At 38.1% G+C, this 27994-nt stretch overlaps 1 protein-coding gene across 1 annotated transcript in view; it reads left to right on the forward strand.

Annotated features, from left to right (window-relative positions):
• SLCO1C1 (solute carrier organic anion transporter family member 1C1) overlaps positions 1-27994 on the forward strand; it is a 51125-nt gene that overhangs the window by 2629 nt on the left and 20502 nt on the right. Inside the window, exons 4-11 of the mRNA XM_062195517.1 lie at positions 2319-2467; positions 3201-3342; positions 10181-10313; positions 14647-14771; positions 17632-17778; positions 19885-19983; positions 21653-21898; positions 23651-23815. Coding sequence (XP_062051501.1) covers positions 2339-2467; positions 3201-3342; positions 10181-10313; positions 14647-14771; positions 17632-17778; positions 19885-19983; positions 21653-21898; positions 23651-23815 — 1186 coding nt within the window. The 5' untranslated portion in view covers positions 2319-2338. The remainder of the gene's footprint in view (positions 1-2318; positions 2468-3200; positions 3343-10180; positions 10314-14646; positions 14772-17631; positions 17779-19884; positions 19984-21652; positions 21899-23650; positions 23816-27994) is intronic.

Genomic DNA, 27994 nt, shown 5'->3' on the forward strand with positions numbered 1-27994 from the left:
TGCTACCAGCCAGAAATAATGTTAGCCTTTTTTTCTAAACTTCTTGAAGGTTTGTTTCTATGCATATATATATATATATGCATATATATTTCTATGCATATATATTTGTGTGTGTCTTTTATAAAGTAGTTTGTTATTTATGCTTCTCTGTAGCATGTATTTTAAAAATCAACTCTGTGATGTCAACCTGTATACTTACAATGACTTCTTTACGTTAACCTCCAGTGGCTGCAGAAAGAGTTCTTAGCATGAATCCACCATAATTTGTTGGACATTTAGGTCCTTTGACTATTTTGATGTATTTCATCACCAGTTAATGGATCTTGCTAGGAATTAAATTAAAAGTACTCAGTAGTTTTATAGAAAAGGAACATATTTAGCATTCATCTTCTGGTAATTCAGTGGATGTGTAAAGTTGACTGTTGATGTCAGATACTGATGAAGGGGAATCTATATTCTTAATTCCTTAAGATTTTTTAAAAGCCAGGAATGGACATGTAATTTTGAGCTCTCCATGTGGTGACTGGGTAAATAAAATTTCTATTTTTAATCAATACTGAATTTTTACAGTAATCCTTATTGTATTAGTTAAATTGTATCTGCTAGTATTTTGTTTAGGGTTTTATAACTTAAAAACCTGCTTTTGAAGTTTTTCCTGTTTGTGCTATCTTTATGAGACTTCATAAGGAAGACTTTTTAAGTTTTGTCCAATGAATAGTTAACTCTTTTCTTTGCCTAATATTTTACCTCAAAGAATTTCCCTTGCTCAAGCACTCCTGCTACATCAGCTATCTCCAGTATCTCAACTTGGAGAATAGTTGTAGAGCAGTTCTGTTCATATGCTCTTTGGCTGTTTTTCTCTTCTGGTTGGTGTCAGTACAGGTAATTAATATTTTCCAGGGAAGTACCTGTCTTGTCAAGATTTTAGTTATTTCCGCATATTGTATACAATTTTTTTATGTTATACTCCTAGACACCCATTTTTGTCTCATTAGTATTTTATCCTTTGTCTTTTGATGATTGGAATTAACAACTCTGTTTTGTTTAGATTTTTAGGTTTGTTTAGTTTTCTTTGTCCATTTTTAAAATTGTAACTATATAAATAAATTTAAAACCAGACCTTTTATCCCATTGTTTTACAAATCACTGAAAGAAACAAGTCTAAATTTAAACAGTTTACCTCTTATGCTTAACTTTATTGGTAGCAATAAACTGTTTGTAAAATTGTTACTACATTCATAATATTGTTTATGAATCCAGACTATGAAGGTTAAGGCTTAGTAAACACAAGACAAGCACTTGATAAAATCAAGATGGTGTACACGTAGGCAGAATAAGCCCCCCAAGTTCCTACCATTATACATGAAATTTTAATCCTGGTATCATTCCCATAGTTGGTGTAATGAGGATATAGAATATCTCTATCATTGAACAATTGTATCATCTGAGGACCATTAAGGAGACCCAGAAATTACTTCATTTTTTTTTAATTGCTTTACTCGCATTAGCTTATCAGTCATATATCAGGCCATGTGGAATTCTGAAAAAGTGAGGGCGTGGGATGTGTAAGTATTGATATGAACAGGAAGTTGGGTCAGGGTATATGACACTGACCAGGGTTTCTCCAGGACAAGAGGGAGGGGAGTCAACTGAGTGTGGGAGGGAGGATATCTTTCTTACTATAGGGCAACAAAGTACAGTCTTGCTTACTTGCCCTTGAATTAAATATAAGCCCAAGAAATAATCTTACTGCTGGTTTATTTCTCAAACTGAAATGATACACAGAACGGATCTCTTTGTTTTGGCCATATTTTCATTCTCACTTTGGATGTCACAGGAATCATGAGGTCCTATACTGGGATCTATGATGAGTGTCATCTTTTCTGTTCATTTCTGCCAAGAAGATGGATTTAAAAGCTTTAGAGACTTAATTCCAATGAATTAATATTCAAGTGGTTGAATTCCTCTTCTTCCTTTCCTAGTTTAAACTGGCAAGACCACAACGTTTGCAAAATTCTGCCTCGTTATTTATTCCAAAGGCAACATTTAAATTTATTCTTTGCCATAATGAGGCTTAAACTTGGAGGGCTTGAGAAAGAATGCTGGTTACAGAGTTCCAATAGCAGGATTAGCTAATCAAATATCCTGGTTGATTTTAATTGAAAAATTTTGCCAACTTATTGTGGTAACGAAAGGTAGCTTCGGTTTAAATTATAGCTCTACAATTGTAACTCACTGTGAAATAAAAAAAAATTAATAAATTGTGTACAAGTTAGCTTTCTTTTCTTTTACTTTTAAAATCAACCTTGGCAGAACAGCTTCAAAGAACATTTTCATAATGGATACTTCATCCAAAGAAAATATCCAGTTATTCTGCAAAAAATCATTGCAACCTGTTGGAAGTCCTTCCTTTGAAACAGAGTATCCTTCCTCAGAGCCAAAAGAACCATGCTGTGGTGAGCTAAAGGTAGAGTCAAAAGAATGAGGTGGAATGCTCTTGCCTTCTGTTCATCTGCTGATTTTCATTGTTACGTAGTAAAACTTTTGAACTTAGCTTCTACTGGCTCTCATCTCCTGTTCTTTCTTTATACTACATATTAACTCAAGAAATACTTAGTTTGTTTCATATACATGCTAAACTGCCCCTTCCCTACTTCATCTCAGACCCATGCCTTACAAACCATATAACCCATATTTTTAAAAATGTTTTATATTGAGAAAGATTTTGAGTTTGCATTTGACAAATGTGAACCTAAATACAAGGAAGTGTAGTTCCACCTTTTCATTCTATTATGTAAAAACATAATCACAAGTGCTAGAGTTGTTTATGGTTCTTTTTTGTGGTATTTTCCTGTGTATAGATGGGCCCTTCCTCTCCTTGCCTTACTGATCTTTTCAAAGTTAGACTCCCTGGAATGTCTTTGGAAGACAGGGGGCAAAAGGTACAAAAAGGAAATTCAACTTTCATTTTGAATGAAAACCAATAAACACTTTGAATTCTAAGAGTGTTTGAATTTGGGGGACTCTACCTGAGCTCCAGGCTGAAGGCAACCTATAAAAGTGCTTGAGAGAAATCATAATTGATAGCAAACTTAATGTTATTCACTGTTCTAGTGTTTTACTTGTCTGTCTGATTAGTAGGTTTACAGTTTTTTTCTTAAAATGCAGTCAGACTAAGCATGACCTGCCCTGTTTTCCAGATGTTCCTGGGGGCCTTGTCCTTTGTTTACTTTGCAAAAGCATTGGCTGAAGGCTATCTGAAGAGCACCATCACTCAGATAGAGAGACGGTTTGATATTCCCTCCTCACTGGTGGGAGTGATTGATGGTAGTTTTGAAATTGGTAGGTATTGCACTTGGTTGATTTTACTCCTAGGCCTTCTAAGCATGCCTGCGTGACACCCCTCTGCATTCTCTCCTCTGCTGGGATCCAACTTGTAAAACCTCTTTTGAAACAGAATTTGCCAAGACTTCGTGCCATTGTAGAGGTGGCTCACTTTCTCAGCACAACTGTCAATACGTTTGCTGCCCCAGGTGTTTACTATTGTATGACACGCACACACAATTCAGAGCTCCCAATCAGAATGAAAGACTTTCCCGGGAAAGAGTACCCTCATCACATGCTGATAGCTGTTTTGAGTCATAAATGTATGACAAGTGTCTTTACAGAAGAGCAATATATGCTGGGAGCACTGTGATTCAATTTAGGAGAAATATGGGAGAACCCAAAGGAACCCTCTGAGAATTTACTGCAGGGGTTGGTGCCACAGCGTACTGGGTTAAGTGGCCAGCTGTGGAAGATGGCCCAGGTACTTGGGCTCTGTCACCATATAGGACATCCTGATGGAATTTCTAGCTCCTAGCTTCATCCTGACCCAACCCTGAATGTTCTGGCCATTTAGGGATTGAATCAGCAATGGAAGATTCATTCTCTCTCTCGCTCTTGTTTTGCCTTTCAAGTAAAGTAAAAATTTTTAAAGAATTTATTGCAATGATTAGGAAGCTAAACCATAAAAAAGGGTTTGGGACTTGGTGGTCTACATAGATGAGAAAATGGATTATATTAACAAGAACAGCTTCCTACCAGCTAAGAGCAAGCAACAAAAATTCTGCTCACAGGTATCCTTAGCTAGCAATTGACTGTAGATTCCCTTTTAGAAAAGGGATTTGAGGGGCCAATGCGGTGGCTCACTTGGTTAATCCTCTGCCTGCGGCGCCAGCATCCCATTTGGGAGCCGGATTCTAGTCCCGGTTGCTCCTCTTCCAGTCCGACTCTCAGCTGTGGCCTGGAAAGGCAGTGGAGGATGGTCCGAGTGCTTGGGTGCCTGCACCCATGTGGAAGACCAGGAAGAAGCACTGGCTCCTGGCTTCAGATCAGCGTAACTCTGCCCTGGCGGCCATTTGGGGGTGAAGTAACGGAAGGAAAACCTTTCTCTCTGCCTCTCTCTCTAACTCTATCTGTCAAATGGAAAAAAAAAAAAAAAAAAAAGGAAAGCGATTTGAGTTACTGTTTTGGAAATAGTAAGACTGTAATCCCAGTTGTTCTGTGTCCCAAATTGATAGACTTACTAAGAGGCTTTAGTTTTTTTATGTAAGTAAACAAAGTAGTTCCCTTTGCAATCTTTGAAGTCTTTTGGAATTCAAATACCTACTGTAGTAAAATCATTGTTCCAATTTCAATTTTATCTAATAAGTTTTCAGAAACATTAAGAAATATTTTTATCTTTTCAATTTTTTTTTAGTTTGAACTTATATTTCACTTGTTACTCAAAATTTTACAGAAAACAAATAAGAAAATTGATAGCTATCCTTTTGTCTTCAGGCTTTTGCTTCCCAAATCCATCACTTACCACCCTACCAAAATGAGATTTATAAGTCAAGTGCTCATCTTCCTTAATCCAAAGACACTAGAGAAAGGAGAGTAAGCTAAGGTAGCAAAAATTACAAAGCAGCATTTGAACCTTAGCCAACTGTAGTTCTGCCTGGTTAGAATTTAGTTTTCTCTAAGGGGAAAAAAGGTTTAAAAATAATGAATTCTCATGTTTCCCTCCATATCCTAGCAGAATTATTGATACTGTACTAAATTTACAGAAAATATTTTATAATAAATCCTGGTACTTTAATTATGTAATTTGTGTGAAAACTTGACAAAGTGTTTCAAGTCCAGCTGCCAATTGTAAACATGGAGCTGTCCTGATGTCTACGTTGCACTGTTGTGTCAGTGGAAGTCTTAAAAAGCTGACCTACACTCAGCACAAAAATATTTTAATAAAATCCAGAATAGTTTTTAAAATGGTCTTACAATTCCTACAGATGACTACAACCTTGTTAAAATGCAGGTGCTGATCCTGTATAGAGAGGATATGATTCTACGTCACTAACAAGCTCCCAGATGATGGTGATGCTTTTGGACCACACTTTGTATAGCAAGATTCAGCAATGTCAGAGCACATCAGTCCCTTATGTAGGCTCTGTAGACAGGCCTGCGTGGTTGATTTGTCCTTACACCTGCCCTTCTGATGGCTCTGAACTGAATGGGAGGCCATGGAAAGTCAAGGTATGAGTGACTCATACATTATGAGAGATTAATTATGAAGGGGCAGCTGGTGCAAATTGAAAGAATAAAGCAGATTTGCAGAAAGAACCAGATTTGAGCAGAGAAAATTAAATGTCAAGTAATACTTTTTTTTTCTCAATCCAGATTATATTGTAAAAACATTTTAGTGCTAAAGAAACATAGAAATGATCTTGTCCGAAGTTTTTCTTGGATTCCCAAGTCCCAGTACAACTTAAATGTGTCTATATTTGGTAGAAGGTACTTAGTTTTCATTTGAAGTGGCCAGGATATAATTTCACATTCATAGTCATTATTCTAGACTGTTCTCAATACAGAATTATTCATTGGAGGCTATATGCCATAAAATGACATACAGTTCTCTTAATTACTTATGTTGAAAACTTTTATCACTAACATCATAGATTGGCTGTAGTTGTTTACATGTATCTCTAGACAAGTGAGTTTCCTGACCATAATCCTAACGTAGTCTTTTTGTCTTTTCCCATATTCCTTCCAGGGCTCTGGACATGCTGCCCCTCTCCTTCTCTAGCTCTCAGTTACTGTTAAATAAAACAATGTCCTTTATTTCTGAATATCTCTTGGCATTATCACCTAATGCCTACATACTGGAAACCCAAGTTCTCCTCTAAGTATTTTTTTTTCTTTCTTTCTTTTTTTTTTTTTCTTTTTGACAGGCAGAGTGGACAGAGAGAGAGAGAGAAAGGTCTTCCTTTGCCATTGGTTCACCCTCCAATGGCCGCCGTGGCCAGCGTGCTGCAGCTGGCACACCGCGCTGATCCGATGGCAGGAGCCAGGTGCTTCTCCTGGTCTCCCATGTGGATGCAGGGCCCAAGCATTTGGGCCATCCTCCACTGCACTCCCGGGCCACAGCAGAGAGCTGGCCTGGAAGGGGGGCAACCGGGACAGAATCCGGTGCCCCGACCAGGACTAGAACCCAGTGTGCCGGCGCCGCAAGGTGGAGGATTAGCCTGTTGAGCCACGGCGCCAGCCCCTCTAAGTAGTTTTTAATACAAAAAACTCTTCTAAAAATAACAATTACCAGAAAAATATAAGGCTTATCATATGACAACCTCCTAATATTTCCAGATATTAATTCTTTGTTGCAAATATTTCTCTGTGTTCTTTCTTCTATATATTTAAAAGGTTTTTTTTTGAATTTTAGTATTTAGTAAGCTTAGTATTTAATCAACTTGAAATAGATTTTATATGGTATGATGTGTGAATTCATTCATTTTGATATAAGTAACTACAGTGTATACTAATTGAATGTATATTTGGCCTCAATTATTAGTAATGCCCTTTTTGTCATATGTTAATTTACCACTTTGGTATAAATCTGTTTAAGTGTGTTTATCCATGACTCAATACAAGAGTGTCTTAATGATTATAATTTTTTAATTAGCTTTCCTATCATGTAGAAAAATCTCCAACTTTTCAAATTTTTCTTGGGTACTCAGGAATAAATTACTGGAAATATTCTATTTGAACCTGAATGAAATTTCAAGAATTTATGGATCAGGTCATATAGTTGATATTTTATGATGGTCTCCCCTTCCAAGAACACAGTATAATTCTCCATTTGATCAGACTTTTTGTTTTACAGCTTTTGACTTTTTATAATTTTTCTCTAAATATATTACTAGTAGTTAGATTTATTATTCCATATTTAAAGTTTTTATTGTTATTAAAAGGATTTTTGTTAAATTTCTTATTTATAATTCCTATGACTTAGGATCAATATTGCTGTTTAAATGTAAACTGTATACAGCGTAATTGTTGAGCTTCTGTTAATTTTAATTGATAATAGAAACTGTCAAATTTTCTGAATAGACCATGTATTGCCAGAAGAGAAGATAATCTATGTATTTTTTTTAAAGTCTTAGGTCTGTGATTTCTTATTCTTGCTTTATTGCATTGGCTATATTACTGTATTGAATAGAAGCATTGACAATAGGCATTCTTCCTTTCCATGTGACTAAATGTAAATAGTTTAAAATTTCACTGTTAAACAATACATGGGCTTGTTGCATGGTTTTTATTGAAACACTTTAAAGCTGGTTTGCTAAGATTTGATTTTCTTACCATACATGAGCGATTAACTCTATCGAGTGCTTTTACTACCACTATTAACGTACACATGGAGTTATTCTCCTTCCACCAGTTACATAGTGATTTAATTAATAGATTTTTTAAAAATCTTCTTTGGTGTATCCTTGCACTCATGGAATAAACTCTGCTTGGTTGAGATATTTTTATATACCATTAAGTTTACTATTTTTTGTTTATGATTTTTACATTTATATTTACAATTAAACTTGGGCTCTAATGGCCTTCCTTGCATTGTCTTTTTCACTTTTCACTTCAATGGATTAGTAATCTAACAAGCTGACATGGGTAACCTTCTTTTCTATTCTATGCAATTGTGTGAACGTATGTGTGTATGTATATGTGTATGTGTTTAAGAGAGATTCTGTTCCTTTGGCTTTTTTAAAATTTATTTGAGAGGGAAGGAGAGAGATCTCTCTTCTGCTGGATTACTCCACAAATGCGCACAAAAACCCGAGATGGCCCAGACTGAAGCTAGGAGCTGGAATTCAATCCAGGCTTCCCATATGGATGGCAGGGACCCAAGAATGATCCATCATCTGTTGCTTCTCAGGGAGTGAATTAGCAGGAAGCTGGAAAGAGGAGTAAAGCTGGAACTCAAATTCAGGCTCTTCTATATGGGATGCATGTGTCCCAAGTGATGTTTTATGTCATACCAGACACCCACTGCTATTTGTTGAAAATCTGGAGAAACACATCTGTAAAAGTCTTGGACCTGTTGTCTTTTTTCAAAGACTAATGAGAGTAGGTGTTGGGGAATTTTGATATCTGGTTTTTAAGATTATTCATCACCATTTATTTTCTGAGTGTAACTCCTAAGAACTCAGAAAAGATACTAAGTAAAGGAAGCAAAAACTCCCATAACTATTTCAGGTGCTGAAAAGGTATCAGCTTTTTTGGGCACACTTGTGAAGTAGCACAGACACAGCTTGCAGATATGAGTCCTTGTGAGTTGTTGATGGAGGATAGGTAGGGGTGTGCGGGCATTCTCTGTAGCCTAAGTCAGCTTTCCCTTCATTTTGCTTCCTTTACATGCCCAAAAATGAGGACAAAATTATTGATATAACGAGATACAAAATGTCTTCTGAATGCTTAAATGTCAAATTGGAAATATCATGCTTAATTTTTTTAAAAATAAGAACACGAATTCTTCTTAGACTCACAAAGCCTCAGGCTACTTTTCTCCATATCTCTATTGTTATCCTCAAGACTTTAAAAATTGCTGCTCTTTTTCCAATTGACTAAAGCTGGAGATGTGACTAAACAGTAGGAAATTCGGTGATTGCTTACAGATGTAAGGAAACAGAATCTTGCTAGAAAACTGAGAACATCACGAACTTCAAAGCAAGGCCACCCATTAGCCGTCATAGTTAATTGCTGGGAACTTATTGACATCTAGAAAGCCGAACACTTCTTGAAAGCTAAATATCCCAAATGAAAATATCTGAAACATTAAGATTCCTTCAAATCTAAAACCCCAAACCATGTTTATCAATGTGTGTTCCGGAAAGGAACCTCAACAACACATTTAAGCTAGCATTAGAAATGCAGATTTCTTGGCTTACCCCCAGATCCATGGAATCCAAAACTCTTGGGATCTGCCAAGAATCTGCGTTTTTAACAAGTTTCCGCTTCCCTCACTGCCTCCTTCCAGTAATTTTTATGCATGGCAAAGCGTGAGAAATCTTCCTTGAAACATGTTTAATCAGTCTTCAACTAAAACTGATTTATCACATGCTTCACTAGAAACATTTTAGAAAGACGTAATTCCAACCCTCAAAATTCCCATGTTCTATAATTATTTTTTAACAAACAGATTGATGGGCCCATTTTATGGAGATTTTTGTATTTTATAAAATTTGCTTTATAGGTGTACATTGAGTTTTTATAATGGACATATAGATGCCTAAATTTTTATATGTCATGTCATTTTTATTTCTATTTGGCCTTTTTTGGAAAAAGCCTGTAAACACTTTGTAAAGTGTCATTTATATGAATATGAGTTTCATCATTTGATTTCATTCAAAACAAGGTACAGTTGTGCAAATTTTCTTTTTTCTAAGGGATATCAACTAGACTGAGATGCAGTGTATATTTCAAAAGCAATTATAAAACTAACAGAAATTTTAATAGAAAAATATGAAGGAAGAAAGAGTAATGATTTTATTTCAGAAACTCTAAGTAAAATTTAACAGTGACTAAAAAGAAGCCTTCTACCATTTGATGTTATAAAACATTTTAAGAGGACAAGAGATGGGAGGAATGGCAATTAATATATTTTGACAAAGGAATGAGGTCGTTAAAGTAATGAATATTAAAGATTTCAACAGTCGTCATAGATGAAAGAACAGAAAGATAAATGATGGGAAAATGATGGGCAGGTGGTTTTTTCAAAACAAAACATCACTAGGCCTGCTGTGTCCATTCATACATACAGTTATACTGCTGGCTTTTTTTAAGTTTTCTAACTTAAAATGCTTTCTTCTTTCTCCTCCAGGGAATCTCTTAGTTATAACGTTTGTTAGTTACTTTGGAGCCAAACTTCACAGGCCAAAAATAATTGGAGCAGGGTGCCTAATCATGGGAGTTGGAACATTGTTCATTGCAATGCCTCAGTTCTTCATGGAACAGTAAGTCTAAAGCAATCACCTTTTTTCTTATCCAACCATTGCATTTCTCCCTTTTATGATTAAAATTGGTTACTTAAAATTAAGCTTAAACTATCATAATTATTCGTATTTTTATTATAACATTTTTGAAGAGAATTTCAGAATACTTTTGTAATTATTTGTGACTTCATAATTATAAAAAATTATTGATATGTATTGATGTCAACAAGATTAAAGGGAAAGTTTCACTAACATGTTTTAACTGAAATGCTTGTGTTTAGCTGTAGAGGCAAATATATCTATAAAAATAAATTGTTGTATTATGTGGTAAATATCACATGGGAAATTTATGAATGCTGTTAATAATAAATGTTGGATTGTGGCACACTGCCTGATGGATAATTGAGGAGTAAGGGGTTTAAAATAGCTCACACAACCATTCAACGTCCCAGTAGTCACACATAAGCCTTTATCAATTGAAATGTATTATCTATGTCCTAGTAATCCTTAAGTCTACTTTTGGTACTTTTGTTGATACTTTACACAGTAGTAATTCCAAAGATTCTCACCTTTATTTTAATATTTTTGTCCTGACAGCAACTTTGGGATAGGTGAATATAGTTTATCATATATTTTGTTGTAGAGCTGAGGCCCACAACTTGGAGAGTTTGGTGACTTTGTCAAGATTCAGTGTCTTCTAATTATGGAACCAGGACCCTAAAGCAGATCTTCAGACTTCCCACGCAACACCCTTCATATGTATCCATGCCATTCCCCAGTTAGGGGCTTACCTATTGCTGGCTAGGAAAAATGACTAGCAAAATGATCCAAAGCAAGAGAGTATTTTTAAAAAGTACACTTCAGATGACATTTTGATTACTGTCAGTTCTAGATCATTGTATCATTGACATTTTAGAGCTAGAGAGACTTAATTGCCAGGTCATATATATCAGTGCAGTCTTATTTTATGTTCCTTGGCCAATCTTTCAAGGCAAGACACAAAATCTTTTTTTTTCTTTTTTAGATATTTTTAAAAAATTAATTGAGAGGTAGGGTTACAGACAGAGACAGAGAGAGACAGAAAGAAAGATCTTCCATCTGCTGGTTCACTCCCAAAATGACTGCAATGGCTGGAGCTGGGCTGATCTGAAGCAAGGAGCTTCTTCTGGGTCCCCCACATGGGTGCAGGGGCCCAAGGGCTTGAGCCATCTTTCACTTTCATGTTTCACTTTCACTTTTTCACTAATGGCTTTCCCAGGCCATTAGTGGATAATTGGGTCAGCAAAGGAAAATCCAGGACACAAACCTGCACCCATAGGGATGCCAGCACTGAAGGTGGAGGCTTAGCCTACTATACACAGCTGCTGGCCCCAAGAATATTTGATGGGAGCTTTCCTATCCATTTGGAGCTTTCTCTGACACCTTCATTTTTGGTTGGAGAGGGAGCTGTGGTTTGGGACTTCTGTTACTCTTTGAACACCTCTTTGGCATCCTTTCCACAAGGTAGGAGTTTGCTTGCATCATTGAGACTCTGCAGAGGTGTGATAGGGGACTAATGGGTAAGAAGGAGGGAAAAGAGAAAGCTGAGCAAGTGAGTCTCCACTATGTCTAAACCCTGCTTCACCTGCACGGCAGTCTGTCTCATTCATTGGGCCTCCAGTGTATGCTCAGGGGGAAAAATAGTTCCTCTACTACAAAAATTAAAAATTTGAAGCAGTCGCATAGGATAAATAAATCCTTGGCTCTAGACTTAATTCTCTGCAGGAGATCGGCAGCTCTTCCAAGTATCCTTAGGCATGTTACTTAATCTTTCTAGGCCTTGGTTTCTGCATGTTATAATCGTGGCCCTCTGATACGGCAGCCTAAGCAGCAGCTTCACCTGCTACACCACAACACTGGCCCCCATCTGACTTAGATTTTTAAGGGATCACACTGACTACTGCTGAAGAATTGACTTTGGTGGGTGAACACAGAGCCAGGGAGACTGTTTAGGAGACTGCTATATGATTTCCTGCATCAGAGTCCTATCCCATCAGTTAGGACTTCAGTGTAGATCAGGACTGAAGCACCTGTACCATTGGTCCTCTGTTCAATCACTTTTTTTGTCTTTTTGTCCAGCAGAGTCTAAATGGGCACAGATGCCATTTGTAGCCCTCATTTTACAACTAAAAAACTGAAGCCAAATAATTTTTAGAATGTCACAGATAAAATTTGGTGACAAAGGGGCACTTACATAAGTCTATTTATTCAAAACCTAAATAATTATCATGATTGCAACAGTTACCTTTTGACAAAAGGAACTGAGAATGTTCAAATTAATATTTTTATTTAGTAAATATAAATTTACAAAGTACAGTTTATGGATTACAATGGCTTCGCCCCCCATAATTTCTCTCCCACTTGCACCCCCCCCATCTCCCACTCCCTCTCCCATTCCATTCACATCAAGATTCATTTTCAATTCTCTTTATATACAGAAGATCAATTTAGTATATATTAAGTAAAGATTGCATCAGTTTGCACCCACACAGAAACACAAAGTGTAAAATACTGTTTGAGTACTAGTTATAGCATTACTTCACATTGGACAACACATTAAGGACAGATCCCACATGAGAAGTAAGTACACAGTGACTCCTGTTATTGACTTAACAATTTGACACTCTTGTTTATGGTGTCAGTAATCTCCCTAGGCTCTAGTCATGAGTTGCCAAGGCTATGGAAGCCTTTTGAGTTCGCCGACTTCGATTTCATTCCAACAGGGTCATAGTCAAAGTGGAAGTTCTCTCCTCCCTTCAGAGAAAGGTACCTCCTTCTTTGATGGCCCTATTCTTTCCACTGGGATCTCACTCGCAGAGATCTTTCATTTATGTCTTCTTTTTTTTTTTTTTCCAGAGTGTTTTGGCTTTCCATGCCTAAAATACTCTCATGGGCTCTTCAGCCAGATCCGAATGCCTTAAGGGCTGATTCTGAGGCCAGAGTGCTATTTAGGACATCTGCTATTCTATGGGTCTGCTGCGTATCCTGCTTCCCATGATGGATCGTTCTCTCCCTTTTTGATTCTATCAGTTAGTATTAGCAGACACTAGTCTTGTTTGTGTGATCCTTTTGACTCTCAGACCTATCAGTGTGATCACACTCAAGTTAAATTTTTGCAAAATGCTACATAATCACTATTGATGCTCACTTTAATAGCCTTGAGTCATTATAACAGTCCATGGTGTCTCTGTCCCTGTTAATTAATTAAAATTATATTTACTATGATTTCAATACCATGTGTTCTGTGTAGTTAAAAATTGGAAATAGTTACCCTTTTGAAATGGTTCTTAACCTATTTTGGTCAGGAAATCGTTTGGTGAATGATGACAACTGTGAACCTCCTCCCTTAAAACATTCACATAAAATGTGTGTACCAAAGATCCTCCTTTCTCAGGGAAATCCGTAGACCCATTGAGGCATAGGGTGCACAAAAGGGAGGTGAGGTAACCCATTTGTTGAACATTTGAATATTTTAATTACTCAGTACATGTTTTCCTTACCATGCTGAATAAGTGAGATTCTATGATTGGCATCTCAAATAGCATTACTGTGATGGCCAGACACATAGTCACATAGCACCTAAACAAAATGAGAATGACAATGATGTCAGGAGACCTTTGTACTATGGACCTCTTCCCTGAAGGGTCCAGATGGAGCTGAGGACTTGGCTGAAGGTCACCCTGGGTAGCGTGGAGCAGAGCACTGTAGATAGCCTCACCCTACTCTCGCCCTATAGTCTCCAGCCTGGCTGCCATCATAGCTTCATATATGGAGGAAGGACTGGAATTAGAAACAAGTTGTAGCCGGATTACTAAACTGTGGAAAAAACACACTATTACCTAGATAATGATTCAAAAAGCCCATGTATCATTATCCTTTCTCTAGATTCAGCCTTGCAGCTCTACTAAATTCAAACTCTAAACAGATTATGCTAAAGGCCTTAATTATTGCTTGGCTCTGTCTCAGAGATATTCATGATTTCTATCAAGTGTTGGATACTTTTTCAACAATGGAGTAGATGATTTGTGGTTATTATTTTATATTGAGATGGCATAAATAATTTTTATTTTCTTTTACTGCACTCTGTGATTGACAGAGGCAGGTATGATAGGAAACTCATGAACCAGAACCACAGTCTACCTCTGCAGCAAATTCTGCTGTTAAATGCTGGCTTGATTTGGTGATTCAGATTCCAAGACAGCTGTAACCTCAGTTAGTGCCTGAATGAATTGTCTGCAGAGCATGCACATAGTGTGTGTGTGTGTGTGTGTGATGTTATTGGGTCTATCACCAAGAACATGTTCTTTTTATACAGGTACAGATATGACCGATACTCTCCTTCGCCCAATTCCACTCTCAGCATCTCTCCATGTCTTCCAGAGTCTAGAAATCAATTACCAATCTCAGCTATGGAAAAATCAAAACCTCAAATAGATAAAGGTAAGATGGTTTTTTAAGCTGACAAAATAAACTCCTCTTTTTTTTTTTTTTTTTTTGGAGGGGAGGTGATGCTTTCTTTGTGCTTTACTTTGTATAAGAATATCTGTACTTTTTGGCTCTCGAGCCTTTATCGCTTAAATTGAGATATTACAGTGTCATAAAGATCCCTAGAATAGAAAGCAGTAAATGATGAGATCCTAAGAAAATATACAGATGATCAAATATTATGGAAGATAATGACTGGTTACTGGAAAAGCCAGTAAATCTAAATAATAAGATGGACCACCTTGATAGCAGGGAAAAACTGGCTTTGCAGATAAAAATCTCAGGTGTGAAGGAAATGTAATTTTCCCTCATAAATCTATTTAATTTCCCTATTCAGATTCTTCCATCAGGATGAGAGAAACCATCTCATTCTGTCCTAATCTCCCTCCTTTCCCCCAGGCATTGCTTGTGTTCTAGGAGCTTGCAAATTATCATGGAGGCAGTTAAGGTTCTTGATGTTATCAGTTCCTTGTCAACTTAGATATCTGAAACCGTGCTGGTCACAGTGTTTGGTCACACATGACACCATGGGGTCATCTTGTATTCTCATCCATGTCCTGTTTGGCACAGCAGCGCTCTCTGACACAGAAGTGACAGTCTTGGACACAGGGAAATCATCTTGCTTCCCACATGAAATGGGGCACAGGGCATTTTGTCAGCAGATGTAGTGTCCACAGGACTGGTGAATATGGCCCAGCAGTACTGTGTCTGCACCACCCTTGGGAACAGGCCATCATCTCTTCCGTGTGACTTGCAGCGTGAGAATCTTGAGAGGAGCCCCAGGCAAGGGTGCTTCACTCTACCATGCAGCCTTTTCATCTCCACGGTCTGATTACCTCCCTGGGTTCTAACAGGCCAAAGTACAATGGGATTTCCTCACTCAGAAACTCTACATCTTTATCCGTAGAGGTTTCCTGCAGGCATCTCTAGGACTCAGTGTGGGCAAGAGAACAAGTCCCCTCGTCAATATGCCCACCACTCCCTCTCATGCCACCCCCTTCTTCCTCCTTACTCCTGACCTGAGGAATCAATTTCCTTAGGGCACTATGCAAGGATTGACTCAAGTATCCCGTTTCATCTGTACACAATGTATAGTCAGTGATGAGATTGTGGGAAAGAGATGACACAATTGGCAGCACAGCTAGTTAGGAAATACTTCAAATTCTGATGTAAAAAAAAAAAAAGTGACACATAGGCTTTAGAGTCATGGAATTCAAGTAAAATATTTTTAATGTAAAGGGGAAAGTTACCTGATATGTACGGAGCATAGCACTCACAGTCAGTCCTTTTCCTTCCTTAGGTGAGGCACATTCCAGTATGAACATCCTCTTCCTTAGATACCGTGAATGTGAAGCTTGCCCTAAAGATGGTCATGGGGTTGATCATGAGATCCTTCTCAGAAATGCTCCGCACCCAGTCCTCCTTCTCTCTCACGACACCCTGGAGTAGAGCTGGTCACAGGACTTGGGGCGATGGCCATGTCCTATACCCAATACTGCCACCACTAGTCAGATGGGAGTGTTGTGCACTTGGACTGGAGCTAGTGGTACTCAGAAACCAAAAGATATATTTTATCTAATTTAATTTTAAAAATTAGTATTTATTTTTAGTTTCACAATGTTTTAATTTAAATTTTAATAGCCACACATTGAACTAAAGTATCCACACTTAAGCAAAACCGATGACCATAAAAAGCTTCTTAGGATTATACAAATGTTAAGTTTAGAATTGACATTAGAGTTAATTTTTAGAAAAAGAACTCACATCCTATTTTGGGGAGCAGACTAGACATCCAGAGAGGAGAGTGCAAATCCTTGGTCCTAGGCTACTTTTCCAGAAGGAGCAGAAAAGGGATCAAGTTCAGAAGAGTGCACAGTCGTCACATCTGTGATGCAGTCTGGTCCACTTGTTAAGAGGTGTTCACCTCAGTTCCTCAGAACCCACACTTCATTTTGGAGGCTAATCCCATTTTAAAGGCTAGTCACTAGGAAGACTCAATTAAAAGATGCCCACCAACTTCTTAGCCCAATGAGTGGCCGGGAGGGAGCTTCTAGAAATGGCGATTATTGGTGGTTGTTAACATTATAGATTTTATTAAAGAATTTGACCTCTTCAAAGCTAGATATGGAGGCAATTATCCTACTTCACACAGGATTGTACCAAGACCTGGATTTTCTGAGAGCATTTTAAAGTTGCTTGCTTTGAATCCCACTCTAAAAATACTGCCAAAAAAATCTTTTTATTTTAAATTCTAATGATGAATCATAGGCAGTTCCCAATTTTTATGCAAATTTGTTTCTAAAAATCCTAAAAATGGTGTTCACTATCAAATAAGCATAATTGTAGCCAGTACTGCCCAATACTGAAGTATAGGCAATTTAGAATTTTGCAGTTTAGATAACACTTGCTCAATAATAAAACTATTTATGACTTCTACTAAAAAATAGAGTTAAGGTGAGAAAGTCTTTATTCAAAATGCATGTTTTGCCCTCAATAGGTTGTAGAGTGTGACTGGATTGTAAAGGAATTCAAATAGCTTGAAATGGGTACAAAATAAAAAGAAGAGAGAAAATAAGAAGAGAGAACAGAAACAAGAAGCAATAGAGTTGCTTGGTTAAGTCTCTGGGAGGTTTCCACTCCATGCAAGATTACAGTGACAAAACATTTTCCAGTCTTCCTTCCATCAAATTATGAATACTTGCCATTTCACTTTTGCATTCTAATTCCTTTTTAGGATACATTGTAGAGTTGCAGAGTAAATATTTAATTTCGATAGTTATCTAATTGCAATGCTCTCGTTTGCTTTTCTTTCAAGAATGTGAAGCTGATGCCAGCTCCTCCATGTGGGTTTATGTTTTCCTGGGAAACCTTCTTCGTGGCCTGGGAGAGACTCCCATACAGCCTCTAGGCATTGCCTACCTGGATGACTTCGCCAGTGAAGACAATGCACCTTTCTATATTGGTAATGTCCACTCTATGCATTTTCGGGGGGGAAGTAGGGTAGCTGGTTTCCTCCATTCCATTGAATACTGCAACCAGTTCCTGTATTCAGTTCACACATTTCTGAAGTGCTCAGTGAGGATTTGCATGATGAATGCACTCCAATTCGAAGGACCTATTAGGAAAGACCAGTAGGTTGGAAGGAAATAACCATGCGCTTCACTGTAGTGACGTCTGACCGCCTCAAAGTCTTCTCGTGGGCGTCGGATTTTGTAGGCTCTTTTTAGTGTGATCATTATAGTGCTGCTGCAGCATTTAGGTGTGTACATGTCTGTATATTCTAAACTTGTTTCCTCAGAAATTTCTTTGATGTTTATAAGCACTGATTATTAAAAGCAACCTTTTACCCCTATGAGAAATCACAAGGAATTCTGAGGTAACAAGAGCAGGTAGGGATGGGTCAAGAAAAGTATAAAAGGATGGAAGCAAGGCCAGAGGCTGACATATCTCTGGAATCAGTCTCTGTGGATGATCAGCAACAAAAGCTGCAAAGGCCAAAATGATACAGCAAAGACATACCTCCAAGTTCAGATGCATCTAAGCAGCATTTACCGGGGGGCTCTATGTCTTAGAATTAAGCTCAAAGCAAGAGATACAGAATGACTAAGGCTTGTTCTGTTTCACACATCAGCTTGGCTTCGTGATCTTTTAAAGAACTGTCTACTGGGGACAGAAGGGTATGATTTAAATTCTTTGGACAGGGAGAGGGGACTGCAGTTAGCTCCATAGGACAGACCTGCCCTGTCTGTGCTATGTAGAACTTCCTAGTGTTCTGGTTGAGCCAAGCAGGCTATAATTAAGAATATGGTTTCTTGTACTTATGGAAAAAAATCAGTATTAAGTGGGGAATAGAATTGGAACAAAATCTCTGTCGTATGCACTGGGCATTTCCTTTGGGCTTTGGAGGAAAGTTTATAGCCAGGAGAAGCATGTAGAGACCCAGTACCTCCTTCCTAACCAGAAGCACAGAGCCCACTTCTTCTCTTAATTCTCTCTTCTATTTTTTAAAATTTTTTTTGAAAGGGAGAGTTACAGAGAGGCAGAGGCAGAGAGGGAGAGAAAGGAAATCCCCCATCATGTGTTTCATTCCCTGGATGGCTGCAACAGCCGGAGCTGTTCCGATCCAAAGCCAGGAGCCAGGAATTTTTTCCGGGTCTCCCATGTAGGTGCAGGGACCCAAGGAATTGGACCATCTTCCACTGCTTTCCCAGGCCATAGCAGAAAGCTGGATCAGAGGTGGAGTAGCCAGATCTGGAACCAGTACCCATGTGGAATGCTGGCACTGCAGGCAGCAGCTTTACCCACAGCACCGGCCTCTTTTCTGTTCTGAAAAGGATCTGGGATCTGCTATTTACACCTCCAGCTAATTGAAATCTACAGAAATATGTGTGCCTTAAGCTGTGTGTTGAATGAAATGCAGTTGGGAATCTTTGGCAAGAAAGAGCCACTTTTCTGGTTCCTAGAGATTGTGTCTTTTAGGCAGTCAGCTATGTTACTGTTAAGGCTTCCCTGATGGCCATGAACCTTCCAGAGCACTCAACCTGTTCCCAAGTCTGCTTCCTTTACTAGCTGCTTCCAGGATTCTGCACAGATACTTCTCTCAAAAACAGGCCTACAGAACCTCGAAGTGAATGGATACACTTTTCTCCTAATGTGCAAGGAATCAGTTTCATTGTGAAGACGAATCTTATACTCATCTGACCATAGCAAGTTGTTCAAAAACTATCAAAACCAGTTCAATTCCAGTTTTTATGAGTGGGCAATCTAATCCCAGAGAGTGAAGTTTGCTAAATTAGCTTCTTTAGAGTTTTGATATTCTTTTCTTATCACAAGACACTAAGGGCTTTAAAGGTGTTTGTTCTTCCCTCAAAGCAGAAAACTTAATTCCTTTTCAGTGTGGTTGAAAAAGTTGACAAATGAAATACACACAAATGTAGAGTTGAACATTTTCAGCCGCTAACTGGATCTCACATTTCTTGTTTAAAATTTTAATTTATCAAAACAAATAAACGGCAGCTTCTTTCTTCTCTTTTCTTTCCTTTTTTTTTTTTTGTTGTTGTTTGTGCAGGGTGTGTGCAGACAGTTGCAATTATAGGACCAATCTTTGGCTTCCTGTTAGGCTCATTATGTGCCAAACTCTATGTTGACATTGGCTTTGTAAACCTAGGTAAGGGAGTTTATTCTTATTTATTCATTTATTTTAGATACTGTGAATTTTATATGGGAACATTGTGAAAAGTATCAAATCATTTCTTTATAAAATGACAGGGTAGTCGTCTTTCATAAAATGAAAATAATCCATGAGAAACTTATTGATACAATCATCACATGTATTAGTAAATGGAACTTGAAACTAGGTGGTGATAGAACTGAATGACCATAGTTTGTTGGGAAGATGTATCCTAGTTTCATTTCTGATTGGCCAGTTCAGAGGCATTCCAGCGTAGTTAAGACCCCAAACCAAGGCTGCCTGTGGGCTCTTGCCAATTTCAGGTGTGCCAGCATTCACTGGAGTTACATCAATTGATAATGCATCTGGGGACTTGCCAGAAGAACTAGGGATTGAAGCTCTTTGGGCAACCAAATGACCCCCCACTCTTTTTTTTAACGTAACAAGTCTTTTCCACGTGGAAACATATTGTAGGATGTTGATTTCCCTTTTGGAATACTTGTGCAGGAATTCATTGGGCGGCTTTATCTTCCAATAGCTAGCCACTTATCCCCGTCCCCAGGAGATACATCCCCTAAATACGAATGGCATTTATCTTTTTAAAAAAGAATTCTAAGACTGCTGTTAGAAACAAGTAAGTTTCACATGGAATTGCATTTTAAAGTCCTTGTGTATTAAAACAGAATGTAAAATTCTTGCACTTTTTAAATCAAATGAACTGCAGGGTATGCTGCTCAAATTTTATTTGTCCATTCATGACTTCACCAAAATTATTTTACTGTAACTATACCTCAGTTGATATTCCAGAGCAGTAAACAAAATACTTCAGTTCTTTGACTTCACAAAGTGTAAAATCCTGAGCTAGATGAGGACATATAAGTGTGATGAGAGGTATGCAAGAAGATTGTCAACGGGAAGCGTCAATATGCAGTGACATGGTTCTATAAAAATTTTACCAAATATAATGTGGTAGCAGTTGAGCCCAAGTTTCAATGTATGTATATCCATTTTATTGATCTCATAGAATATGATGGTGACAGAGTATAATCATATAGATCATTACATAGGAAATCAATTATTTGATTTAAAATCTGTCAAATCTTTTTAATCAAATGAAAAATAATGTCAAACATAAAATTTCATGGTAAATAAACTGTTGAAGTTGTGCTTCAGATATACAAATACCATCTGAATTCAAATGAAATGTTTATTCTAGATTTGGCTTGGATGGTGCAGGACATAGGTTTTTCTTAGAGTAAAATCTTAGATGCTCTACGCATAAATCAGATGAATGTGGTGCTGATGTGGAATGGCTGAGTGGGACGTGTTGAGCCCTCATTAGTCTCTCTCAGGTGTTGTCTTTCTCTTGTCCTGGGTCCTTCTTCAGGCACTGGTACACAGTTTGGATTTTATAAGACTTTTCCCAAACTTAAGCCTATATAATTTTTCATCTAAGGACCCAAAGGAGAAAGCATCACATGGTTTCTCTCATTCCTTCAGCAAACCACACATTAGTATCCAGATTAGGATAAAAGTCATATATGAATTGTTAGGTATTTTGTAATAGGATAGAGCTAATGCCAGGATTTAATTTTGTTAATAGAAGCCTATGTCAACCCATTGGACTTGCAATGCATGCTCCTTGGCCATCCTCTCTGTCTTTCAGACCATGTAACCATTACCCCGAAGGATCCCCAGTGGGTAGGTGCCTGGTGGCTTGGCTATCTGATAGCAGGAACTGTAAGTCTTCTTGCAGCTGTGCCTTTCTGGTGTTTACCAAAGAATTTACCAAGACCCCAAAGTAGAGAGGAGTCCAGTTCCTGCTCTGAGAAATCCAGGTTCATTGTGGATGATCAGGTCAACTACCAAATAGCTCATGGAGGAAAAGCAAAAATGCTGGAAATGGCAAGAGGTAAGTCTGATTCTTTCTGATTTCTTCCTGATTTCAAAGTACTTTCAGGTTACTTGTTGGGGCTATAGAAGATTTACAAACCGTACCACTCTCTTCCTCCCATGTGTTCAGACAGAGAGGAGAAAGTGGGAGGGGGAGAGAGAAACACACACACACATACACACTTACACACACACGGGGGGTGGGGATTTTTCACACATCAGCCTTATTATGGGAAAACTGAGTGGAGCACGTGACCACAAACTTTGCGAACCTTCCTGGTGTACGTTTCCATCCTCTCACATGCCCTGCATTGAGACCCTGCAACTGTCTATACCCAGGATCACTGCTTTGTAGAAATCTTAGTGGATAGAACAGCAGGTCTTAGGGTTTCCAGCCTTTTTTTTTTTTTTCCTTTTTTTTTTTTTTTTTTTTTTTTGACAGACAGAGTGGACAGTGAGAGAGAGAGAGACAGAGAGAAAGGTCTTCCTTTGCCGTTGGTTCACCCTCCAATGGCCGCCGCGGTTGGCGCGCTGCGGCCAGCGCACCGCAATGATCCGATGGCAGGAGCCAGGTGCTTCTCTTGGTCTCCCATGGGGTGCAGGACCCAAGCACTTGGGCCATCCTCCACTGCCTTCCCGGGCCACAGCAGAGAGCTGGCCTGGAAGAGGGGCAACCGGGACAGGATCGGTGCCCCGACCGGGACTAGAACCCGGTGTGCCGGCGCCGCAAGGCGGAGGATTAGCCTAGTGAGCCACGGCGCCGGCCGGGTTTCCAGCCTTTTAACAGATGAGAGCCACCCATTTGAGAGGTTGTATCAGTGCATCTCTCCCACTGAAGAGTGCATTGTGGTCACATGACCAGAAGAGTTTTAGTGGATTCTTTGTAGGGGGATGGGTGCCCACAAGGCTGCTCCTTTTCCTCCTCAAGCAGTATTGACATTTATATAAATTCTTTACATTTCTAAATGATTGGCTGGATAACAATAGGAAGAGAGAGTAAGAGAACTCATTTCTCATGCTAAAGTATATATGTTGAATGGAGGTAACATTAATATTTCTTCCCTGTAACCTTGACCCAAATTTGAAGAGTAGAGACCAGAAAACAAACATCCTCTAATTCATTGATGAGAGAAGCAGAGACTCGAAGAGGTAGAGAGACAAAAAGGAAAAACAGAAGAACTCCCATCCTCCGGTTCATTCACCAAATGTGTCCAATGCCCAGGGCTGGGTAGAGTGGAAGCCAGAAGCCAGGTATCAGTGCAGGTGTCCCGTGTGGGTGAGAGGAACTGCTTGAGCCAGCACCAGTGCATCTCAGGGTGTGCTTTTGCAGGGAGCTGGAATCCAGAGCAGAGCTGGGACTCAGACCCAGCCACTCTAAGAGGAAATGCAGGCATCTTAGCTTCTAAGCCAAGCACCTCAGAAACAGCCGTTCCCACTGCCTTGTCTTTGGCTCCCAGCTGCATGGCCATGGGGGTATTCTCATCCACATTGCCTGTTAGCTCCTTCTGTTACAGGGATCTGTCCTATCTTCACCACTGGTGCAATTGTCTTACCTGCATGGTGAAGCCAGTGTCTAAGTCTTGCCAGATCACAGCCTTGCTTTGCAGCAATGGCTTGGTACACATAATATGTAAGTGTGTGGCACCTTGAATTGCATTGAGTTCTGTGAAGGGTGGGGGGGACTCACTCAGCTGAATCCTGCTGCCACAGCTTCATCTCCTGCCAAGTGTTATGCTCTCTGTAATTACTCTGTGTTATTTTTGTCTCGTAGATTTTCTTCCATCTCTGAAGAATCTTTTGGGGAATCCAGTATACTTCTTGTATCTGTGTGCGAGCACCATTCAGTTCAACTCTTTATTTGGCATGGTGACCTATAAACCCAAGTACATCGAGCAGCAGTATGGGCAGTCATCCTCCAAAGCCAACTTTGTCATTGGTATGCTTATCTGCCCTTTGTGCTTTCCTCCAAGTGTTAGCTCAGGTGCATCTGGATAACTCTTGGTAAACCTAGAGATCATTCTCATACACCTGAAATAACTTAGGACATGTTAGCGTAAGTATAAAAGTGAAAAAAGTGCCTAGTAGAATAAAATGTTAGGTTAGTCCTTGGCTCACCTTTGTAGCAAGAATTATTCATCTATGTGGGTGCGTGACACACACCCTGAGCAGTTCTTGAAGGAATACTATGTAGACCAAGCATGCATTTTGTCAGGGGATTATTCCCTCTGGGCTTTTATGTCTCAAGTGTAGCTGAAAACCCACAACAGTGACCATCTTGCATCAACAGTTTCGGGCATTATATAAAAAGGACACTTAGGTTAAGAGGTGGTCATCAAAAAACAAAGCTTGTTTTTATTCAGAATCAAAAGACTTTTTTCGGATTCCTGGCAGTGGGATTATTTAAAAGGATTGTGTTTCTAGCACAGCAGTACAGTAAAGACATGAGAAAGGTATTCCAGGGCCAAAGAAAAGGATGAGGAATGAACAAATAAGAATCAGAGTCTGCACATGCAAAGCCATCATGCTGGAAGAAATTGGATACTTTTAACCCTGGGTTAGTTCATTTGGTCCATGAACGTCACTTAGTGTTACTGTTTAAAGGCATAACATGTATTCTATTTATTTGGACATTTTTTTATAATACAAGTATCCAGTGATCTAAAATTATTTCTTCTTCATCACATACTTTAAAAATCATTCTGTCTTCCTCCCTGAAAGAGACCTTAGGCTAGAGGTGGGTAATAGCTGAGTGCGTTTTAGCAGATGTAATTTTCCTGTGATCCCCCTGGGTAATCAGCAGATGCTAGTAAGATTGACTGTTTCTTTGGATTATCCTCCAAAATTCTTGATGTTAAATTTAGGTTGCTCTTCTATGTTTAATGTTAATTGACTCAAGTTAATTTAATGTTATTATTTAATGATCTGAAAAAAATATTTTGAGTTATTTTCCCCCAGACAACCATCACTGCCAAGCAATGCTTTATATTGACTTTTAAAAGAATAGATGAGGAATAAAAGTTGAAGAGACATTATTTTATTTTTAATTTTTATGTGCTATGAAAATACAGCTTACAGTCAGAACTTAAGTCCACAAATATTAAATGTACAGCTCAGGTGGATAACCATCACCCAGAACATATAGCACATGTCAGGCTCCTTCAAATATCCCTTCCAGTAAATATTTTTTTCAAATCTAATAACTTCTGAGCTCTCATATCTCTGACTATTTTTGAACTTCATGAAAGTTGAGTAACATATTATATACTCTTTTGTGTCAAGCTTATTTCAATTAAAGTAAAACCCTATGAGATTCATCCATGTTATCATATTTAGAAGTGGGTTGTTCTTGATTACTATGTCATACCCTATTATATAAATTGACTCAATTTTATTTATTTATTAATTGTATTTTTGGTGGGCATTTGAGACGTCTTCTGCTTTGGGATTTTATAGATTACCATGCTGACAGTTCTTCCTGTGTGTTGCTGAGCCATTACATTGATTTTCCTTGGCTTTACTCTGGAGAGCAATTGCTGGGTAATAAATACTGTGTTTGTTTAGATTCAGCAGTTTTTTACAAGCACAGTGTAGTCACCCAAAGTTTTACTCTACTTAGAAGTGTCACTGCATTCCAACTGCTCCCTATTCTTTTTTTTTAGATTTATTTTTATTTATTATTTGAAATACAAAGTTGCATAGAGAGAGAGAGAGAAAGAAAGAGAGAAAGGGAGAGAGGGAGGGAGGGAAGGGTAGGTCTTCAATCCGCTGGTTCACTCCCCAAATGGCTACGACGACTTCAGAGCTGAGCCAAATCTGAAGTCAGAAGCCAGGAGCTTCCTCCAGGTCTATCATGTGGGGGCAGGGGCCCAAGGACCTGGGGCCATCCTTTACTGCTTTCCAAGGCTATAGCAGAAAAGCTGTATCAGAAGTGGAGCATCCAGGACTAGAACCTGCACCCATAGGGATGCAGGTGCTTCAGGCTGGGGCTTTAATCCACTGTGCCACAGCACTGGTCCCAAGTTGCTCCCTATTCTTATCAGCTCTTGTTATCCTCAGTCCTTTTCACTGTAGCCATTCTTAGGGGGCATGGTGGTAGTATCTCATTACAGCGTAATTTGCGTTTGCCTGATGACTAATGATAATGAGCGATTATTCACAGCGCTTATTCACAGAGAATTTCCACATTCTCTTCCAGTAATCCTGGCCAAGTCCTTTGCCTCCCCTTTTTTTCTTCTTTCATTTGTCACTTTTTATAAATTGATTTTTAGGAGTACTATGTGAAGATACTTTCAGAAGTTTATGGGACAGTGGAATGAAAAGATGTTTGTTTTCATGCAAAAGTTTTTTAAATCCATACATAGCTTTTCATAATATACATTTCTACGGACTTTGGGGAGAACGCTGCTATATTTTTTGATACAAGTTGTTTATTGCACATATGCATTACCAATGTTGTCTCTGAGGCTTCAGCATGCCGTTGAGTTTTCCTAAAGGTGACCTGCTTATTTTTAATTTTATATAATTTTCATTGCTGTTGTTTTGATACTGTTTTAAGAAGTCCTTTGTAAATCTAAAGATCATGAGAGTATTTTCCTGGTATTTCTACTATTACTTTAATTGTTAAGGATTTTACATTTACATTATCATCATTTCAAATAATTTTTATAGAATGTGAAGGAAAACATTTAAGTGAATTTAGCAAAATGAAAAGACCATCTTTCCCCCTTGAGCTACAGTGCAGGACACGTTTTAACGTTTGTTTCTCTCTATTCCACATGTGCAAACCACTTGGACATTGGAAGGCTTTCATTTCGTTTGCACTGCAGTGATGAATACGTTTTTTACTTTAAAATTAAAATTCAATTCATAAAAGAAAATTAAAAGCATTATTTAGAGAGAGGTGCTTCTAATAGATAATTAGATTATATAATAACACTTCTTTACTGAGTAGGTAATAAATGAAACACTTTTTCCTAAAAATTATTTTAAGGAGAATTAGCACATATCAAAGAAGCTGAAGTTCTGAGCAATTCAGTGTTCTGCTCAATGCCATCCATATATAATATTTACATGCATATGGCATAGCTAAAAATAAGATTTCCCCTGAGTTTATGAGCTAAATACCCTCACTGTGTATTTTTGCAATACTTACAGGGAGAATCAAACTGATAATTTCCTTTTAAGTTATGACTAATTGATCTCTTTAAATCTATGACTCTATAATCAAATGGACTCTAAGATCCAAACTCATGAGGATATTTCGAACCATATATCATAGGTTGCCTAAAATCCAGTCAATCATAGTTTCTAACATATCACATTTACAGATAATTCAAATGCTTTTGTAAGCTGTATATGAGAACACTTAATAATTCCACATCATTACCGCCAAGATCCTTCTCTTAGCAGATCTTGGTTTCATGTTAGTACGTGTGGGACACAGCAGACTAAGGGAAAATGGGTGAAGTAAGTGACACTTATTTTGATTATCTGTAGAATGATGAAAATAGATACTCCCTAGGTAGAAATCAAAGTGAGGGAAGGCATGTAAAATGCAGAGAGCTGTCATTTGATAAACATTGTTTTCTAATTTCTTTGCTTTGTTTCTTCCATCCCACAATCACTTTCTTCTCCTTAATTATTAAATTTGTGTTAAAATGTGGGAGAGACACAAAAAAGATGTATTTCCCTTTTTATTCTCAGAAGAGGCATTTGATATGACACAGGTAAAAGAATGAACAGAAATTTTCCTGCATATTCAAGGGCCATTTGTTGCAACAGAAACTTATTTTTGCTGTACACATCTTTTTCCTAAAGTTTAAAGCTATATTCATTCCGAACAAATAGCATTTTTCCTGTTAATTACTTTAACTTTGTAAAGAAAAATCAATGAAAAATGTTTCAAATTCAAGGAATAGCAAGTGTATGGTGGAATGATTTTGTTAAGTTTATAGGTTTTTCTTTAAATTTCCGTGTAATTTCTACTGAAGATGTTTGGATGTACCATTGTCAATTCTTGGAGGCATTATGCAAACAAACAAGGAAATACTTGGAGAATTATTTGGAGATAGGCATTTAGGAAAGAGAACATCATTATTTTTCTTGCAGCTAAGTC

Source organism: Lepus europaeus, chromosome 6 (genome assembly GCF_033115175.1).
Source record: "Lepus europaeus isolate LE1 chromosome 6, mLepTim1.pri, whole genome shotgun sequence".
Classification (NCBI taxonomy): domain Eukaryota; kingdom Metazoa; phylum Chordata; class Mammalia; order Lagomorpha; family Leporidae; genus Lepus; species Lepus europaeus.